Source organism: Eutrema salsugineum, unplaced genomic scaffold, assembly GCF_000478725.1.
Source record: "Eutrema salsugineum unplaced genomic scaffold, Eutsalg1_0 scaffold_13, whole genome shotgun sequence".
NCBI lineage: Eukaryota > Viridiplantae > Streptophyta > Magnoliopsida > Brassicales > Brassicaceae > Eutrema > Eutrema salsugineum.
Genome location: NW_006256885.1, coordinates 3,138,870 through 3,156,309, shown reverse-complemented (window position 1 = coordinate 3,156,309; position 17,440 = coordinate 3,138,870). Strand labels below are relative to the sequence as shown.

The following is a 17,440-nucleotide window of genomic DNA, read 5'->3' as shown; positions in this document are numbered from 1 at the left end:
TGGCTGTGGTTCGGTTCAACCCAACTTGAATTGAGCAGTATTTGATATGGATCGCGTTTGGTCATATTATATCTCAATCTGAAATAAGACCTCGTTTTAGGTGTCTTTTCCAGGCCCAAAAATATTGAATTCAATTGAAACTGTAACTTGTGAAAGAAAAATCCAAGAATTGTGATATAGGCTTTATAGGTATGGGTGTCAAAGCAAGCTAAAATATTTTGCCTTGTCTTACGGGTCTAGCCTACTTGTCAGTCCGTGGGTTTTTTACTTATCTATTTTCTTAGAGTTGTTTTTCAGAACTTCAGCTTGTGTATCTAATAAAAAATACAAGCATGATAGACTATATAGTTTTTTTTTTAATCAATCTTATTTAGTATATAAAAATAAACAAAAGTGTACACTATATATATTTAACAATAATTTTTATATAATTATTTAATGAAGGTATCCTTCCTGCATACATATTTAACATGTTTGAGACCGCCGTTTGCTGCCATTTAACTGACCCGCAAAGTCAGTTTTGGTTAACCCATGATATGATATGGCGGACGGTTTATTTCCAATCCGCGGATTTGAAGTCTTGGTTGACATCCCTATAAGTGTCTAAAAATCTAGATCTCATCGAATATATAGACTTTTATTTAATTAACTTGTACGTATTTTCACTCGTAGGCGCAGCCTGGGAGTAGCAAACGGAAAAAAATTTAGAAAAATTGTATGAAGAAAAACAATCCATAGGGTGTAAAGCTATATAGGACTGTGCAATATAGAGTGTGGAGATAATAAAAAAAAAAAGACATTGAAATCACACACACATACAAGACTAGATTCGTCAGACTCCTATTTAGGTTTTGACCCAACCCTACCTCGACTACACACACCTACTGTTCTATTTCTGTAATCAACAGTGTCAATTTCAATCTCTTTCAGTCAATTTATTTGCTGTATCGATCTATCAATTTCCCTATAAGTTATTTATATATATGTATATCCCAATGCTCAATTAACTAACTACACAAAACCCACGTTGAATACTATTACATGACATCGTTTTTGAAAAATACCACACACATATATATATATATATATCTAGACTATCAGGCTACGTCCATTGAATAGCTAATCAATATAAAATATACACAGAATTTTGATGCAGTCTTACATTGTCAGAATATAGTTATTGTGTATGTGTTGTATGTTTTGTCGACATTGTGTATATATATATATACACGTACACATACACATGTGACATATATTGTATTATGATGACCTCATGATAGGAGAGATCACTGACAATAATATAACAAAAAGACTTGAAAATAGGCTTTAATCGTTTTATCTTTGATAAATTGGTTTTGTCTCTCAAGGGTGAAGGAGAGAAACGAAGAAGAGAGTGAAATCACATGAAGCATTTAAAGCATAAATAAATTAGAAGAAAAAAAATGCAGCAGAATAAGAGGAGCGGGTGAGTCACAGCCAACCAAAGGTCCACCTCAATGCCTGTCACCATTTTGTCCCTCACAGTCACCTCTCTCCTTCAGTCTTGTCAATTCCTCTCTCTCCTCTTCTTCTTTTAATTTGTCTCTTCCATCGTCGGGTTTTCTTATTATTATTAAAAAGGTTCAAATTATATCAATGAGTAGTGTCCACAATATGCGACGATTTTTTTGTAAGATTTTAATCGTCATTTCATATTTTAGTTCATATATTGACCGCTCCGAGCTTCCCTTATACGAGATCATTTTTTAAAATATATATATAAATTAGGATGGACATTAGGACATAAGTTTAGGGACATGACCGACCTACCCGTCTATGCTACGCGTTCGAGCTTTAAACCTTGACATTCTCTTTCTTTTTTTTGTTCTTTCTAAATTTAAAGGATAGATAAATTAACTACGTTGTGCGAATACTACTGCTAAAAATAAATTATCTAAACTTATATATCCATCATGAACTTACATTTGACTCATAAGTATGAGTCAGATTTATGAATGATGGATCATTATTTTAGTTTCTTGTTTTAAACTTCAGCTATAAAGTTAAGTAGGGGTTTCTTTAGTTAGAGACAATAAGACTTACCCAGATACAAAACCATCCTTGCATATCATGCACTTATCTATATGTGCTTAATTGCTTATACACATATAGATTCGCAGGAGACATATATGTTTTTCGAAAGTATATATCTTGTACAAGTACATGTATATTTGTATCGTGTATATACACGATCACGCGAGTTAGGATCGTCTTGAAATTACACATGCATCTTCATGTGATATTGTTGTAATCTCTTCTATATACGTAAAACGTTTATAGGTTAGTGTCCACGTTGGTCTTGTGTATATATACCGTACAGACATCATTTTCTCTTTTTTGGGGGTCAAATTTCCCTGATCGTTATGTTATTTATAGCTAGATTATTTAATTATTTGTAGTAATTATTCAATCTTTATGCATGTAGTATGACACGTCATTGATAAGACTACGATAAATCAAATCGTGAAGACACAGATTAGTATGATCGATGAAAATAACCAAAAGATTATACCGTACGGTTATACTTTACCATTAATATTCGTTACAATTCACGAGAAGATTCATGTTTCTTTATTTCCTAACAACAAAATATATTGTCTGAAATTAAGATTGTACGTGTGGTAATCTGCCGACTATACGCGTACCCATTGATGTTTCTCTTCTTGCTTTTCCTTTTTTGTATTAATTGATTAAAGTTATGTTTTTGCTTACTTCCATGCTCGCAAGAATCACAAACACACAATCATCATGAAGAAGGAAAAAAGCAAATACAAAGAGAGGAAGCGTGAATGATAATGCATCAAAATAAGCAACCAAACAAATAAAATCACTATATATCTTTCTTCTAACATTATTATTAAAGAAAATAGTCTCATTGAATGGTACAAAGAGACATAAAAGAAAGAATGAATCTTTGGGAAAAGAAAGGAAAGTGTCGGGGCCTCTTCTATGAATAAGCCATTCAATATTTTATTTTCTGCTAATTTCTCTTTTGTCATGTCTCTTCTCTCCTATAAAAGTCACTCTTCTTTCATTTTCTCACGTTCTCTCTAGCTCTCAAATTTTGTCTTTTCCCCATTAGATAATAATGGTGGCTAGGCTTCCTTTCGCTCGTTAGTCGTCATACATATATGGTGTGGTATAATTCCATTTACAAAGTATTAATGGGATTCAAAATACTAATTAGGCTTTCATGAAAGTTTGTTTCGCCCATGTTCTATATATCATAATCTTTCATATCATCCAGAATAAAAATTTTCTACATCCTCATTAGGGTTTTCTAGTTTTAAATCGATATTAATTTGGAATTTCTATAATATGATACACAAATTGACCAGAAATATACTAAATGTACACATAGCTGGTTTCATGATTTGGAATTTATGTTTTGATCGCTTACTTACGTTTTCCCTGTCTTTACGTTTACATGTATTAGCAAATCAAATTTTTTCAGTTGAATCATTATTATCAACGCAAACATAAGGATAAACTCTTTTGTGATTAACTTGCATATACACATATAAAAAAGAAGATAGATATGTTTACATACTTTGTAATTTGAACATCCTGTTTTTTGCAGGAATTGATGCGAATTTTTTAAAATTATTTATGTGTAAAAAACAAATAAAAAGTAAACTTTTTACTTTGGAAATTAAACAATCAAGAACTTAATAATCATTTGAATATTGGTAATGGTACGTTCTACATAACGTAGTAACAAATTTAACAAAAGAAAAAAAAAACTTAATAAGTAACAAACATGTAGAATATATGGTGGTTGACGTTGAATATGAGGAAGATAACTAATATATAAATAGCAAGTGTAAAAGCAATTTGTTGGTGATTGACAAACAAAAGGAAGGCATTTTGTTGGTATGCAAGTGAGAAAAAACAAACCAAGTCCCAAACCAAATTTATCCCACTCTCTTAGTCATTTCAACATCAACCCAATTCTTTTTGTCTCTCGCACATTTATAACTCAAAGGTACGCATGCCAAAAATGACACATATACAATATATAGATCATGTGTGTATGTATATATATAGTGATTTTTTATGATATAGCTAGTAAGTTTAAAATATATTTATATATATATAATATACAGTATTGATAATATATATATAGTAATTATGCCTTTTAAAAAAAGAGATGTAATTGAATATTAACGAGTACCCATTTTAGTAACACTTGATATCATCACCAAATAACCTCTATCACCAACCAAATCAAGAAAAACCCTAATACAGCACATCCACACAAATGTGCAAATCACATTTTTTTTTTTAATTTTTTTTTCTTAATTTTTTCTTTTGGCTCGTTTTAACATTTAAAGAAAGTGGTCCAAAATGCATTTTAAGGCAAACCTTATGAAAGGTTAACATCAACACCGTAAAGACAACCCTGCCCTTACCCCCAAACAAACCCTAATTAATTAATCTATTTTCTCTCGCTCTAATTCGATTGATTAATTGATGTAGTTGTCTAATAAGTAATAAAACAAGAAGATGTTGCTCTTGGAAAAAATAGGGTTAGTTCTTCAATGGAAGAAACTCATAGAAACTGTGAATACCACTCTCTCTCCCTTTCTCATCATCGCCACCATTGCCACAAAACCCTTCTTTTCTCAATGGAAACAGCTCTAGTGTCTGTTCTTGATGATCGGATTCATCGTTAGAGCAATCTTCATGTTGTTCTTGATCTTTATTGTCGTGACATGTCTCTGTGTTCATTGCTGCTCTTGCTCTCAGTAATGAAGGTGAAACTACGACGACCGTATCTTTAGCAGCGGGAACAGTGCTGTTGCTAGTGGACATGTTGGACAAAACAGTCGTTGAATTGAGAATCAGTTGATGATGATATTGATGTTGTGAAGAAGGGTAGGGTCCATGTGGCAACTGCATCATCTGCCACGTCCCATTTCTCCCAGGAAAGCTTTGCCTCTCGTCTCCTCGATGAAGACCATTGCGCTTCTTTGCTACCATCGATATTGAGACAGGATCCTCCTGATGATGATGGTCACGAGGTTTCTAATATTCAAAAAGAAATTCAAGATTTTTGATATTAAAATTAGTCAATTACTCGATTAGCATTGGAAAATGTAAAACTCGGTAACAAATAAGTCAAACTCTTGGCAAAGCGACAAACTTTATGCTTAAAAAAAGAACTAACATTACACAGACCAAAAAAATAATCTGTGAAAACAATATTCCAGAAAGGGACCGTTGAAGATTAGGGTCAAAACGGTCTTTTCAAGCATGTGTTGGAGTAAAAACACACTGATTAATGGAAATTCAGCCAAAACAAGATGAAAAACAAAAAAATCGATCGTACGTAGCAGCTGTCCGACATGAAAGAAAGACTCTGCAGCTTTTTGGATCAATCCATTACATCTAAAACAAATAGGAGTATTTAAAACAATCAAACTAATAATTCTCTGCTAAAAAATTCTTTTTTACATTTCCAATAATCTAACTATTTTGGTCTTTTCAATTTCCACTGCCTCATCTTCTCTCTCTGCCTTTGGCTTTTTGTTTTGTTTCAAAGTTTACCCAAGCTTCCAAAAAAAAAAAGAATTCACTTACTCTTAAGAGATTCTCTTTGTAATCATATGCTAATTATACCAAATCATAAACCTTTAATTAAATTCCGTTTCTCCAATAAAAGACTACCAAGAACATCACCATATATATAATACGAGCAACATATACAATAATGAATATATAGAAACAAACATACCTTATGAAAATTTTTGAGAAAAAAAACATATTTACCTCTGGTTGTGTGTCGCATCCGACCGAACATATCCAGCTTTTGGTCTGTTCAACATTGTAACCTGAAATTTTCAAATAAAAACTATATTCAAGATTTGAAATTCAGAAATGTAAGTCTACCTCCATATTCAGTTTCTAATTCTATGGTCTCTCACCTAGTTGTTCTTTCTTGTCGAATCCGTGGTTTGAGACAGAACTAGTTGTCGTAATGACCGATTCGTCGTGTCCATTTTCCATCTGTCGGCGCCGTTTCTGACGTTCACGGGCTTTGTGGTTTTGGAACCAATAGAAAACGTTTTTGCCTTCTATCTTCCCGTAACGTCGTAGCTGCGCGGTGATTTGTTGGATATGGTCGGCCGAAGGAGTTCTAGTTCCTTGTCGGTAAAGCTCTTCAAGAACCCTTAATTGATCCGGCGTCGGATTCCACCGTGAACTCACCATTACCGGTGGATGATGAGGTTCAGAGTTTAGCATCATCAGCTCCCTCTTGTTCTGCTCCGCCGTCATCGTCACCACTGCTTCGAAAATCATATTTAACAAGCAATAAAATGAGCATTAAGAACAAGAAAGATAATTCTTTTATTTTGTAGTTTAGACAGAGAGAGAGGGAGAGCTATAGGTACCCATATTAAAGCGGTGGTCGGAGTTAGTGTTTGCGGCGGTGGCGGTGGGACAAGAAGAGAGGCGTGGGATGAGAGGACGAAGCTTTCTTGCTCCGTTGAAGGAATCTGCACCTCCTTCGTTATAACCCATCATCCACATTTTAACCTATGTGTTTTATATATGTTTATAGCTGACGGGAGAGAGAGATACCAAGTAAATAGGGCTTTGTTAATTTTATCGAAATTTAGGATATGTGAATGATATGGTTGAAGGAGGAAATAGACAAGTAGTAGAAATTGTTATTGGCTGTTTTCGACTGATGGGTGTGAAATAGAGTGATAAATTTGAGATATATCTCTGTATGTGAACGGAGAATGGGAGCATGCAAATGGGGTTTTGTAATAAGACACATATGTATATATATATATATATAGAGAGAGAGAGAGAGGACAATCCAACACAATCTTTTATATTTTTTCACACATTAACATGCATTCTACATATGGATTGAATTTTATATTTATTTTTACTTTGTTCGATTACATTTATTCTATATATTCTCTACTGAACTTCAAAACACCACATATATTTTTCAAAACACCAAATACAATAGAATCTTTGATTAGCTAATTAAACGACATATATACTTTTCCATGCAGAGTGTACTGTATTCTATTATATTACCAGTGAATTTTATTATATCATTTATTTGTACTGAGTATTATGGCTTGTTTAAAGTAATTCGTTATGGCTTGTTTTAGTTATTCATTTGCACAAAGCACTATACGATTAATGTAACCTGTGTATACTTTATAGACAGTAAACATGGATGTATACTTACATGAAAAATGTTTTCTACTCCAAGTAATTCACAAATGGCAAATCTAAGAATTATAGTGCTTGCGTATATGTACTAGAAAAATACTATTAAAAACGTGGTTAGTTTGCGGATTAGTACACCTAAGCACTATACATAAAACCGGCATTCAAACAGATTCAACGAAAACACTACTAAGTAAATGATTCAGTAGATTCATTGATTGTGGTTTCTTTTAGGAAACATCCGATAAAAAATGAAACTTAGCAAAGAAAATTAGCATGGTTATTACGCAATAAGGACATGCACCAACCAAACCAGGATATGAGCTCGGATTGACTAATATTACACTTCACTAAGCGATATGTTGAATGATGTAACTTTATTCTTAGTATAAAGACAGATAACAGTAACTGTACAACATATTAGTATGTTCAAAACATATTAGTATAATTTTATGAAAGAAAAGGGGGAAGATGAGGTTGACTAGTAAGAGGAGAGAGAGAGAGAGAGGTGGGGGTAGAGAGAGAAGAGCGTGGAATTCTGGGGATATGAATGATATGGGGAGATGCGAAGGAGCTTAAAACGACGTGACATTCTCCCATCTCTCCCCATCACTCCTTTTCTTTCATTCTTTTTTTCCTTTTTTTTCTAACTTCTTCTTTGACAAAAAATTCTTTCGTCCAAGAATTTTATTATTATATGAGTGTGATCCTCTATATGAGTATCATTTTTTTTGTTTCTACGAAATATATATGAGAGATAAAAGTATATGTGTGTGGTGGCTTTCACTATTATTCTTGTTCTCAACTGCCCCATAGCTTTGTCTCCTTTACACTCTTCACCTCATCTCCTTTGTCTCTCTCAAACCCACTTTTCCATAAATCCCTTTTCCTCCCTTCTTCTCTTAGGGATCTTAAATCCCCTTTTTCTGTCTTTTCCCAAGCCCTAATCCTTTTGTTTTTTCTCCTTTTTTGGACATTTTCACAATATTTTAATCCTCAGTTTGCAAAAGACGTAGTACTAAATAAACATGTCTTCTTTATTTGTTTTAATGATGATCATGTGATGATCAATGTTACGTAGCTAAATATAGCTAGACGTTACAGTGATTATTGTAACACATTATTAGTAACGTCGTTTTTTTTCTTGGTGAAAAATCATATCTTAGGTTTTAAAAAATAAATATGTTTAGATGTATATCTTTTAAAGTTTATATAAATGATTTTTTTTTAGAAATTGATGAAACATGTGCAATTGACTGTAAATTTTTTTTTGAAATCGGTCGACTCAGCTAGAGTTCTTCAAACAAATTAACGTGTATATACTAGTTAGTCTAGTTTAATCATTCACACGATCAAATTCGTCAACCAATGCTGGCTTTCTTCAAACTTGTATTATGTTGTTCCAAAGCAAGCTATATACCAATTTACCATAAGTTAATTCACACGCACGTTCCTTTTGAGCTGTTCATTGTGATCGTAATAGTAGTAGTAGTTAAATACAACGGCTTCAATTGAATTTGTAAGAGATTATAAGTATTGGAATGATTATATATATATGCTTGATTTAAAACTGAATCATCATTTATCTATTCCAAATTTAAAGTCTTCATTAGCGTACAAGTTAATCATTTTAAACATAAATATAAATCTATAATTAGTTGGACGATCATTTTAAAACACAAAATAAAGTCTATAGGGGAAATATTAAGAATGTAATTACTTTCCAGAAAACTTCTCAATTATTCACTACTAAGGGGAAAAAAATTACATACTCTATAGATTTAATTAAGCTGGGCTTGTCGACCAAAAAAACTGGGCTTACATTAGGCCCAACGAAATTAGTAGCTAAGGCCAACGAAACAAGATTAGCTAGGCCCATCGGGCGATAATGGAAAGAAAACATCTGTGTAACTCTTTCTTTTGTCATATAAAAAACCGGTTTAAGAGGCAAAAACAGAGATACCCGAGAAGTTATGCTCTTCGTCACTCGCCTGCTACTGCGAGCCAAACAGAGACAAAATGGCTTCTATTACACTTTCTTCTCTAAACCCGTATACTTCTCTTCTGCCTCTGTATCCCAGTTGCAGAAGAGTGATGTTGTTGAAGCTCGAATACACTCCGAAAAAGAAGACGATGCAATAGAAGCAGAAGATCGTAGGCGCAATGTAACCGATAGAGCTTACTGGAGAAGACGGATACACAGCTCCTGCACCGTACGGAGGAATCCCGATGAAGCTCTCCGGATTCTCGACGGCCTCTGCCTCCGTGGGTATCGTCCCGATTCGCTTAACCTGAGCAGTGTGATCCACTCTCTTTGCGACGCCGGGCGATTTGACGAAGCTCACCGTCGGTTTCTCCTCTTCGTCGCTTCAGGTTTTATCCCAGACGAGAGAACTTGCAACGTAATCATTGCGAGACTGCTAGATTCGGGATCGCCGGTGAGTACCTTGGGGGTTATACACCGTTTGATCGGTGTCAAGAAGGAGTTTGTGCCATCGTTGACGAATTACAACCGTATGATCAATCAGCTTTGTTTGATCTATAGGGTAATCGATGCGCACAAGCTTGTGTTCGATATGAGGAACAGAGGGCATCTCCCGAATGTTGTGACTTACACCACTCTAATCGGTGGTTACTGTGAGATTCGAGAGCTTGAAGTTGCCCATAAAGTGCTCGATGAAATGCGTGCGTTTGGCATAAGGCCTAATTCTCTTACACTGAGTGTTCTTATTGGTGGGTTTTTGAAAAGGCGAGATGTTGATACAGGACGGAAGCTGATGGAGGAACTCTGGGAACACATGAAGGATGAGACTGATACATCATTGAAAACAGCAGCTTTTGCTAATCTCGTTGATTCCATGTGCAAGGAAGGGTATTTCAATGACATTTTCGAGATTGCAGAGAACATGCCACAATGCGAGTCCGTGAACGTTGAATTTGCTTATGGGCATATGATGGATTCCTTGTGTCGATACAGGAGAAACCATGGAGCTGCGAGGATTGTTTATATAATGAAGAGTAAAGGGTTGATACCGAGAAATACATCTTACAATGCTATAATTCATGGTTTGTGCAAGGATGGTGGGTGTATGAGAGCTTATCAATTGCTAGAAGAGGGTTCTGAATTTGGGTTTTTTCCGTCTGAGTATACTTATAAGCTCATAGTGGAGAGTCTATGCAAGGAATATGACACCGATAAAGCAAGGAATGTTCTTGAGCTGATGTTGAGAAAAGAAGGAACAGATAGAACTAGAATCTATAATATCTACCTACGAGCTCTCTGCGTTGTAGATAACCCGACTGAAATCCTGAATGTACTGATCTGTATGCTTCAGGGAGACTGTAGGCCCGATGAGTATACACTTAACACAGTTATTGATGGATTTTGCAAGATGGGCAGGGTGGATGATGCCGTGAAAGTTCTTGGCGATATGATGACAGGGAAGTTCTGTGCACCTGATGCTGTGACTTTAACTACTGTTATGTGCGGCTTGCTTACTCAAGGAAAAGCAGAAGAAGCTCTTGATGTGTTGAATAGGGTTATGCCAGAGAACGGGTTTAAGCCAGGTGTTGTTACATACAACGCTGTTATCCGTGGGTTGTTTAAGCTACATAAGGGAGATGAAGCTATGTGCGTGTTTGATCAGATGGTAAAGGCTGGTGTGAGTGCGGATAATACTACCTATGCTATTATCATTGACGGGTTGTGTGGGACTGGTCAGGTGGATATGGCGAAGAGGTTCTGGGACGATGTGATATGGCCATCAGGCAGACATGATGCGTTTGTGTATTCAGCATTACTGAAAGGGCTTTGTCGGTTTGGTAATCTAAGTGATGCTTGCCATTTCCTATACGAACTGGCGGATTCTGGAGCAGCTCCTAATGTTGTGTGCTATAATATTGTGATTGATGAATGTAGCAGAAGTGGGTTGAGGAGAGAAGCGTACCAGATTTTGGAGGAGATGAGGAAGAATGGTCAGGCTCCTGATGCTGTTACATGGCGGATACTTGATAAACTACATGATCTACAACCTCAGGAACAGTTTCAAAAGCAATAAATTTTCATGTGTTTGGTCTCAGGCATCTTAGCCTTTTGAATATCATCATCAGTGGTAGAAGTGAAACAGGTTTTTGTTATACCTAAGCTTTGTGTGAAACTAAGAACAAGTGGCCTTGTTCCTTCCTGAGTTTTTTGGCCGGCAAATTCAAAAGTTCAGAGAGATCAAATTGGTGAATACTTAGCAGAACTGAAGAGAACATGGAAAAGCGAGGAAATAAACTTACATGAGTAGAGCCAGTGCAAATCGTTCTACACACAGCTATTTCAAGATGTACAAAGACAAGCATACAGAGTGATAATCTATATTCTAGGATAGTGAAAACAGGACCAAGCCAATGCCAGACGGAGACCATGGTTTAGCTTGTCGCGCCACTTTGCTGATGAGCCTGCGACTCCCAGAAGAGCCTGACAGTGGAATAGATCAGAGAAGGCTCAGCCATTGCGCCATTACCGTAGTCTCCACAGGCCAGTCTCTTCTTGATCGGAGGAATAAGTGTGATTCCCAGTTCATCGAGCGACAACAAATGCCTTTCAGTGAAAGGATTGTTCCACATAAAAGTGTTCATAGCTGGTGCAACAAACAGTGGTTTGCTATAGTCCCAAGCTCGTATAATGCAAGTCAGAAGATTATCACAGAGCCCACCAGCAATCTATAGAGACATCAAGTGGTTTCATATCACAAGATGGTGAAGAATTCTCAAACTCTAGATGGTGTGGATTTAAGATGTTTACCTTGCCCAATGTGTTAGCGGACAAAGGAGCAATGACCAAAACATCAGCCCAACGTCTAAGCTCGATGTGAAGCACGGGATCGCCGATCTTGTTCCAGCTTGACCACTCATCTTCGTCAGTGTACAGAGTCACTTCCTGTGGGAGAGAGAGTTTGTCGAGGAAATGCAGAGATGTTTTGGAAACGACGGCTCTCACTTCTGCCCACTCTGTGAAACAATGGCAGAGATTGCCGAATTTGATAGCGGCGACGCTTCCGCTTGCAGCAAGTAGTACACGGGGCTTCCTCGGTGCGGTTATCACTTCCATGTCTTCTCTGTCTCTTTTCCCAATCTCCATGCCGCCCCTTTTGGACCTCTAGAGATCTTTGGGGAAGACGATGGTTCGGCGAGAGGAACCCTAACCGAAAATTGATCTGGTCGAGAGTGAAATATCAAAATGTTTAAGAGGGAAGAGAGAGATAGAGAAAGGACGGACATTCTTCATTGCTCTCATTTTGTCGTCGGTCAAATGGGCCGTTGACTCACTCTTTTTGGGCCTCAGTCTTTTGTATGGGCTTTATCCCTTATAGAAATCTACAACTGAATCACGCTTCTGTTTTTTATAAATATCTTGACCAGAGTAATAAGTGTACTAGGGCTAGAATTATTATCCGGTATTTGATCCGGTATCCGGTTATATCTATTCCGTAAAAATCGAATATCCGTGTAGTTTGGATCCGGATCCGAATAGTAAAATTAAGTATTCGTTTATTTCGGATACGGATCCGGATAATAGAAAATTTTGAAATCAGATATCCGTTATCTGTTTGTTAAATATTTATTTATTTTTAATAATATTTATTCATTTTTAAAATTAACTTTAGAATTATTTTTTGTTTAATTTCTTTACATATGATTGAAATTCATATTCTGTGATAATTTTATATTTTAGATTGTGAGATAAAAACATAAAAATGGATAGCATATGGAAATGAAGATAAATTAAATTTTCTATTACTATTTTCTCTTTTGTTATGTAAACTTTTAAACTTTATGCTATTTGAATGTTACTTGAATGTTTTTTAATTTTTGCTATTTGTAACTTGCTATGATGATACATTTTAATTATTTATGTTATCTTATTATAAGTTTTAAAAATTAAAGATTTTTTTTTTAATCAACAAAACCGGATATCCGATCGGATATCCGTAAATATTCGGTTCAAACCGAATATCCGATGTCTGAATATCCAAAGTTTTCGGATCCGGATCCGGATAGTAAAACTGATTATCCGGTGGATCCGGATATCTTGAAAAGTTTTCCAGGCCTAGTGTATACTGTATAGTAATGACTTGACTGATAATGCTGAGGAAATTCTCATTGATTGGCATCAACGACATTATTTTCTTAGTCGCTGCAAAACCTTAGCACCCAAAAATAATTGCTTCCACTGTCAAATTCAATAGGTCGATTTGAGATAACCTCTAAACAGCTTCCGAGTGAAATAGTAGACATGGAATAGATACGTGATAATAATACGAAATTTATTGGACCTCCTAAAACTAACATTTGCAAAACGGAAGCAGAATAGAGGAAAAGATTAAGAAAGAAGAAACTAGAGACATAAGAGAGAAACATCCCACTAATTTACAGCAACCCCTTAGTGTTTGGTTAGAGAGACTCACACCGACAACACCATCAAATGGTCTTTTGTTTGTTCTTCAGCAAACTATTAAATTTAAAATTCCTTATAGGTTTTAGTTAACATACGAACCAACACCTAACACCAAAAGAACACTGCTAACCACAAACACCAAACGCTATATGTCTAGGATGTTTCTGTTTTTCGATCATTATTCTTCAGAACAGAGCTTCTTGCATTGCCTCCGCTTCTGTCTGGGTCTGGGTCTGTGCTTGTTCTCCTCCTCCTCCTTCCCTTTCTTGTCCCAGTTCTTCTCCTTGTGTTTCAGCTTCAGTTTGAGTTTCCGGCTGTGGTGCTGCCTCTTCTGGCTGCACTTCTTCCATGGCTTGTGGCTCAACAGTCAACATCGGTATTAGTCCTTCCAGCTCTTCCATGGCTTGCACCACTGCATGATTGTCGCTGCTTGTAACCCCAGCTTTCAACACGTTCAAGATTTCTTTTGCTTTCTCTTTCTGAATCATTTAGAGACCAAAACCAAACATCAGAAATCAGACTCAGGAATTTAATCTGCAAAACGAATCAACTTAAAATGACAAGACTGTTTATTAGTCGACTAGACTTACAAAGAAGTCAAGCTTTCTCTTGAGTTCTCCATAGGCAGGTTCTTGTGTCCCAGTAGCTCCAGTGACTGGCCATGTTGTGTTCTACGTTCATAAATGGAAAACAAGTCGGATATAAGTACAACAAATTCAAGACACACAATAATGGTTAAATAAAGAAAACTCTTAACTTCTACCAACTGACCCACGTTTCTACTTAAAGGAATAAAGTAAGCAACAAGCCAGATTAGTCTTCACAATATTTGAGAAATTTATAAGTTAATGACCAGCTAAAGGGAAACACCACCGACCACTTTGTCTTAATTATCCAAATGAGATTAAAAATATCCAAATGAGATTAAAAATAAGAATTGAACACACGGAAACCAGAAAAGGATACGCCAAAAGCGAGGGACACGAAAATAATAAAACCAATGGAACCTAGTCAGGTCAAGATTCTCTCTTACAAGCTCGAAAACAAACAATGCTCAAAAGTGGAAAGTGACATTGATTGAATTCACAATTGTTTACTCCCAAGTATGAAACTTTCTCATTCCAAATTGACGGCGGAGCAGTGAACAATTACGCACAGTAATAACCTCGGACATTGCGAATTTAAGTCAATCAAAGGTCACAGACACTGACCAATCAGAGAAAAGGGAAAAGAAATTACCTTTCTGGGTCTGCCTACGGGACGTCCTCGTCCACGCTTTGGCTTCGTAATAAGCCTATTCATAACACCACCGATCTTAGGTGGCCGTCCTCGTCCACGCTTCATCCCCGGCGCAACCGCAACCACTTCTCCACCTGCAGGAGCAGCTGCGATGCCGCCGCTAGAGTCAACTCTTCTCGGCCTTCCTCTGCGCCTAGCACCGTTAGCGACGTAAGGAAACACAGAGGCAGTAGCCGAGACAGATTTGGGCTTCCTCTGTCTCCCAGTAGCTCTACGACCCGGTGGTCTGCCTCTTCGTTTCATGATTCCAGCCATAACCGCAGCTTGAACGATTGGAGCAGCTCCGTTCTTCCTTGGACGACCAGGTCGTCTCTTTGCAGACTCCGAACCCACTTCGGTCGGATTTGTGACAGGCAATTCGTGTTGTTGTTGTTCCAAGCTTGGCAGTCCGTTAGACTGGGAGGTATTGGGTTGAGCAACAACGCTTGGTTGTTGTTGACCTTCGGGTTTAGGTTTTGGAGGTCGTCCACGACCTCGCTTCAGAGGCTGAGAAACAGAGCCAGAAGCAGAGACAGCCACCGGATCAAAGGGTAAGGGACCGGTGTTACTCGGAGGAGTCTCAGATCTGGGAACTTCCAGACCTGAAGCAGCCACAGCACTCACCGGAGGAGGAGAAGAACCAGCGAGCTTGTAGGATTTCTTCACCATGGCAAGCACGCCACTGTTCTTCAAGGTTTTGAGATGGTGGGTCAATAGAGCTCCGTGAGAAGGAGGTAAAACGGGTTGGAATCTCTCGATGTACCTTGAAATTGCCATCTTGCTTGAACCATCTGGTTCGTTTAAAGCCCCAATCGCTGCGCAAATCATCTACACACAGAGGAAGAAAAAAACGTTGGTAACGACGAAAGAAAAAAGCTAACCGAATTCAGTTAAAGGAGAAGACTTTAGATGAGAGCTTACTTGGGAGTAAGGAGGGTGGTTGAGGGAAGGATGGGGAGGAAGAGGAGCTCCCTGAGAAGGAGGCGTTTGCGTTTGCGGTTGCGGAGGCGGCTGCGGTTGGAAGACATGGTTGTTGTATGGATTCTGGTTAACCGATTGTCCAGCGAAAAGGGGATGATTCGGATTCGGAGCCGAGACGAAGGGGTTGTTGGAGGTGGGATATGGATGGAATGGAGTGAACTGAGGAGGATGGTGATGATCACTCGATATAGACAGAGATGGATCCATTGATTTTTTTTTTCTTTGAGAAACAGTGAAAAAAAAAAAACAGAGGAAGGTGAGATTTAGTTTTTAGGGTTTTTTCTTTTCTTTTATTTTTTTTCTCCCACTTTTGATTATTGTTTTAGTGTGCGTAAAATAAATAAAATTTGGGGAAGAAATAGATAAAGTTAGGTTGGGCGATAGAGGGAGGCAAAATGAAGAAATTGGTGGAAATTGCGATTACACTTAAATCTCACCGTTGAACATTTTTTAAATCGATGGTTTTGACGAGGATCGATGACGTGGCGTCTAAATTTTGTTTTTTTAATTTTGAGTTTTGTGTTTGTTTACCTCTCTTTTTTGGGCCTCTTACCGGTTATATTTTCGTAACAATCACCCAAAATGAAAAATGGACCGCCAAAATTTCTAAAATACCGCCTCACTTTCCGTGTAAACAATTTTGTAAACAAGATATAAACTGTTTTTTGTTTTTAAATAAAAACATTAAAGGAAGTCTTTTTATATAAAGTACATAAAGGAAGTCTAGCAAACATTGCTGCATCAAGTAAATTATGTGACAAACTCCATCAAAGAGTGTGTGTGATAAGTACTTATATAAATAGGTCAACCGAGCTTGGAAATATACTACAGCAGTAGTTCCTTTTAGGTCCTTTTTAGCTTGTGTAACTGATACAGTCGAATTATTTTTTGATTGAAGTTTATATTCACTAAAAAAGTTTGATCAAATATATGTTTTAACACCGAGTTCTATAAAAATACATCAAATATATTGAGATGATCATGTAAATGTGTGTTATTAATTGTTAGTGGCATGTGTCTAGTTCAAAGTTTTCTTTTTTTTTATAGTTTTTCCGTTTCACGCATTCAACGTTTGAGTTAGTTACGCATTTAACTCTAATGTTTAACTTTTAGTAAAGACAAAAACTGTTTCAAAGAAAATTTTAAATGTTTGCTTATGTGTGTTTTTGGTTTCAAGCGATAAGATCAATTCTCATAGGAGACTATGGAGGGTGAAGACACTATATATAAGATCCAGAAAGTTTGATCAAATAATGCTGAATAATTAAACCCACATTCGAAGCCCGCCTTTTCGCCACATGCAAATTAAACAGACATTACATGTTCTTTACTAAAAAATAAAATGTTGGTAGCTGGTTGACAAAAGAAGAAAAGAGGGAACACAAAGTAAAGCGCATTCGAGTAGGGAGCGATGGTTATGTTCGGTGATCAAAGGTTTTGAGTTTTATTTTGAAATGAACTTCGTATATAATTAACCGCGATTTAAGTGGAGTTTAGTAT

At 36.6% G+C, this 17,440-nt stretch overlaps 4 protein-coding genes across 4 annotated transcripts; 1 reads left to right on the top strand and 3 right to left on the bottom strand.

The window, feature by feature from the left end:
- Positions 1-4,489: 4,489 nt before the first annotated feature.
- LOC18024664 (WUSCHEL-related homeobox 1) lies at positions 4,490-6,599 on the bottom strand. Its single transcript, XM_024159833.1, has 4 exons — positions 6,435-6,599; positions 5,967-6,326; positions 5,812-5,873; positions 4,490-5,067 (listed from the first exon to the last, which is right to left on the bottom strand). The coding sequence occupies exons 1-4, from the start codon at positions 6,571-6,573 to the stop codon at positions 4,570-4,572; spliced, it is 1,059 nt and encodes a 352-aa protein (XP_024015601.1). The 5' UTR covers positions 6,574-6,599; the 3' UTR covers positions 4,490-4,569.
- Positions 6,600-9,209: 2,610 nt separating this feature from the next.
- On the top strand, positions 9,210-11,426 carry LOC18024581 (pentatricopeptide repeat-containing protein At3g18020). The gene has a single exon (XM_006406601.2). The coding sequence runs from the start codon at positions 9,210-9,212 to the stop codon at positions 11,292-11,294; it is 2,085 nt and encodes a 694-aa protein (XP_006406664.1). The 3' UTR covers positions 11,295-11,426.
- Positions 11,427-11,500: 74 nt separating this feature from the next.
- On the bottom strand, positions 11,501-12,563 carry LOC18024580 (phosphopantothenoylcysteine decarboxylase). The gene is made up of 2 exons (XM_006406600.2): positions 12,029-12,563; positions 11,501-11,946 (listed from the first exon to the last, which is right to left on the bottom strand). The coding sequence occupies exons 1-2, from the start codon at positions 12,362-12,364 to the stop codon at positions 11,653-11,655; spliced, it is 630 nt and encodes a 209-aa protein (XP_006406663.1). The 5' UTR covers positions 12,365-12,563; the 3' UTR covers positions 11,501-11,652.
- Positions 12,564-13,597: 1,034 nt separating this feature from the next.
- On the bottom strand, positions 13,598-16,263 carry LOC18024579 (histone H1). The gene is made up of 4 exons (XM_006406599.2): positions 15,881-16,263; positions 14,921-15,787; positions 14,272-14,352; positions 13,598-14,160 (listed from the first exon to the last, which is right to left on the bottom strand). Exons 1-4 carry the CDS (start codon positions 16,145-16,147, stop codon positions 13,867-13,869), a joined length of 1,509 nt encoding a protein of 502 aa, XP_006406662.1. The 5' UTR covers positions 16,148-16,263; the 3' UTR covers positions 13,598-13,866.
- Between the last annotated feature and the right edge of the window lie 1,177 nt (positions 16,264-17,440).

What these genes read in the sequence shown, in the direction of transcription:
- LOC18024664 (XM_024159833.1), bottom strand. Translation starts at nt 6,573, where the DNA reads ATGTGGATGATGGGTTATAACGAAGGAGGTGCAGATTCCTTCAACGGA. An exon ending in CGACAAGAAAGAACAACTAG is followed by an intron (nt 5,874 to 5,966) that starts GTGAGAGACCAT and finishes TGAAAATTTCAG; the next exon opens with GTTACAATGTTGAACAGACC. An exon ending in GATGCGACACACAACCAGAG is followed by an intron (nt 5,068 to 5,811) that starts GTAAATATGTTT and finishes TTTGAATATTAG; the next exon opens with AAACCTCGTGACCATCATCA.
- LOC18024581 (XM_006406601.2), top strand. Translation starts at nt 9,210, where the DNA reads ATGCTCTTCGTCACTCGCCTGCTACTGCGAGCCAAACAGAGACAAAAT.
- LOC18024580 (XM_006406600.2), bottom strand. Translation starts at nt 12,364, where the DNA reads ATGGAGATTGGGAAAAGAGACAGAGAAGACATGGAAGTGATAACCGCA. An exon ending in CCGCTAACACATTGGGCAAG is followed by an intron (nt 11,947 to 12,028) that starts GTAAACATCTTA and finishes ATGTCTCTATAG; the next exon opens with ATTGCTGGTGGGCTCTGTGA.
- LOC18024579 (XM_006406599.2), bottom strand. Translation starts at nt 16,147, where the DNA reads ATGGATCCATCTCTGTCTATATCGAGTGATCATCACCATCCTCCTCAG. An exon ending in ACCACCCTCCTTACTCCCAA is followed by an intron (nt 15,788 to 15,880) that starts GTAAGCTCTCAT and finishes CTCTGTGTGTAG; the next exon opens with ATGATTTGCGCAGCGATTGG. An exon ending in CCGTAGGCAGACCCAGAAAG is followed by an intron (nt 14,353 to 14,920) that starts GTAATTTCTTTT and finishes TTATGAACGTAG; the next exon opens with AACACAACATGGCCAGTCAC.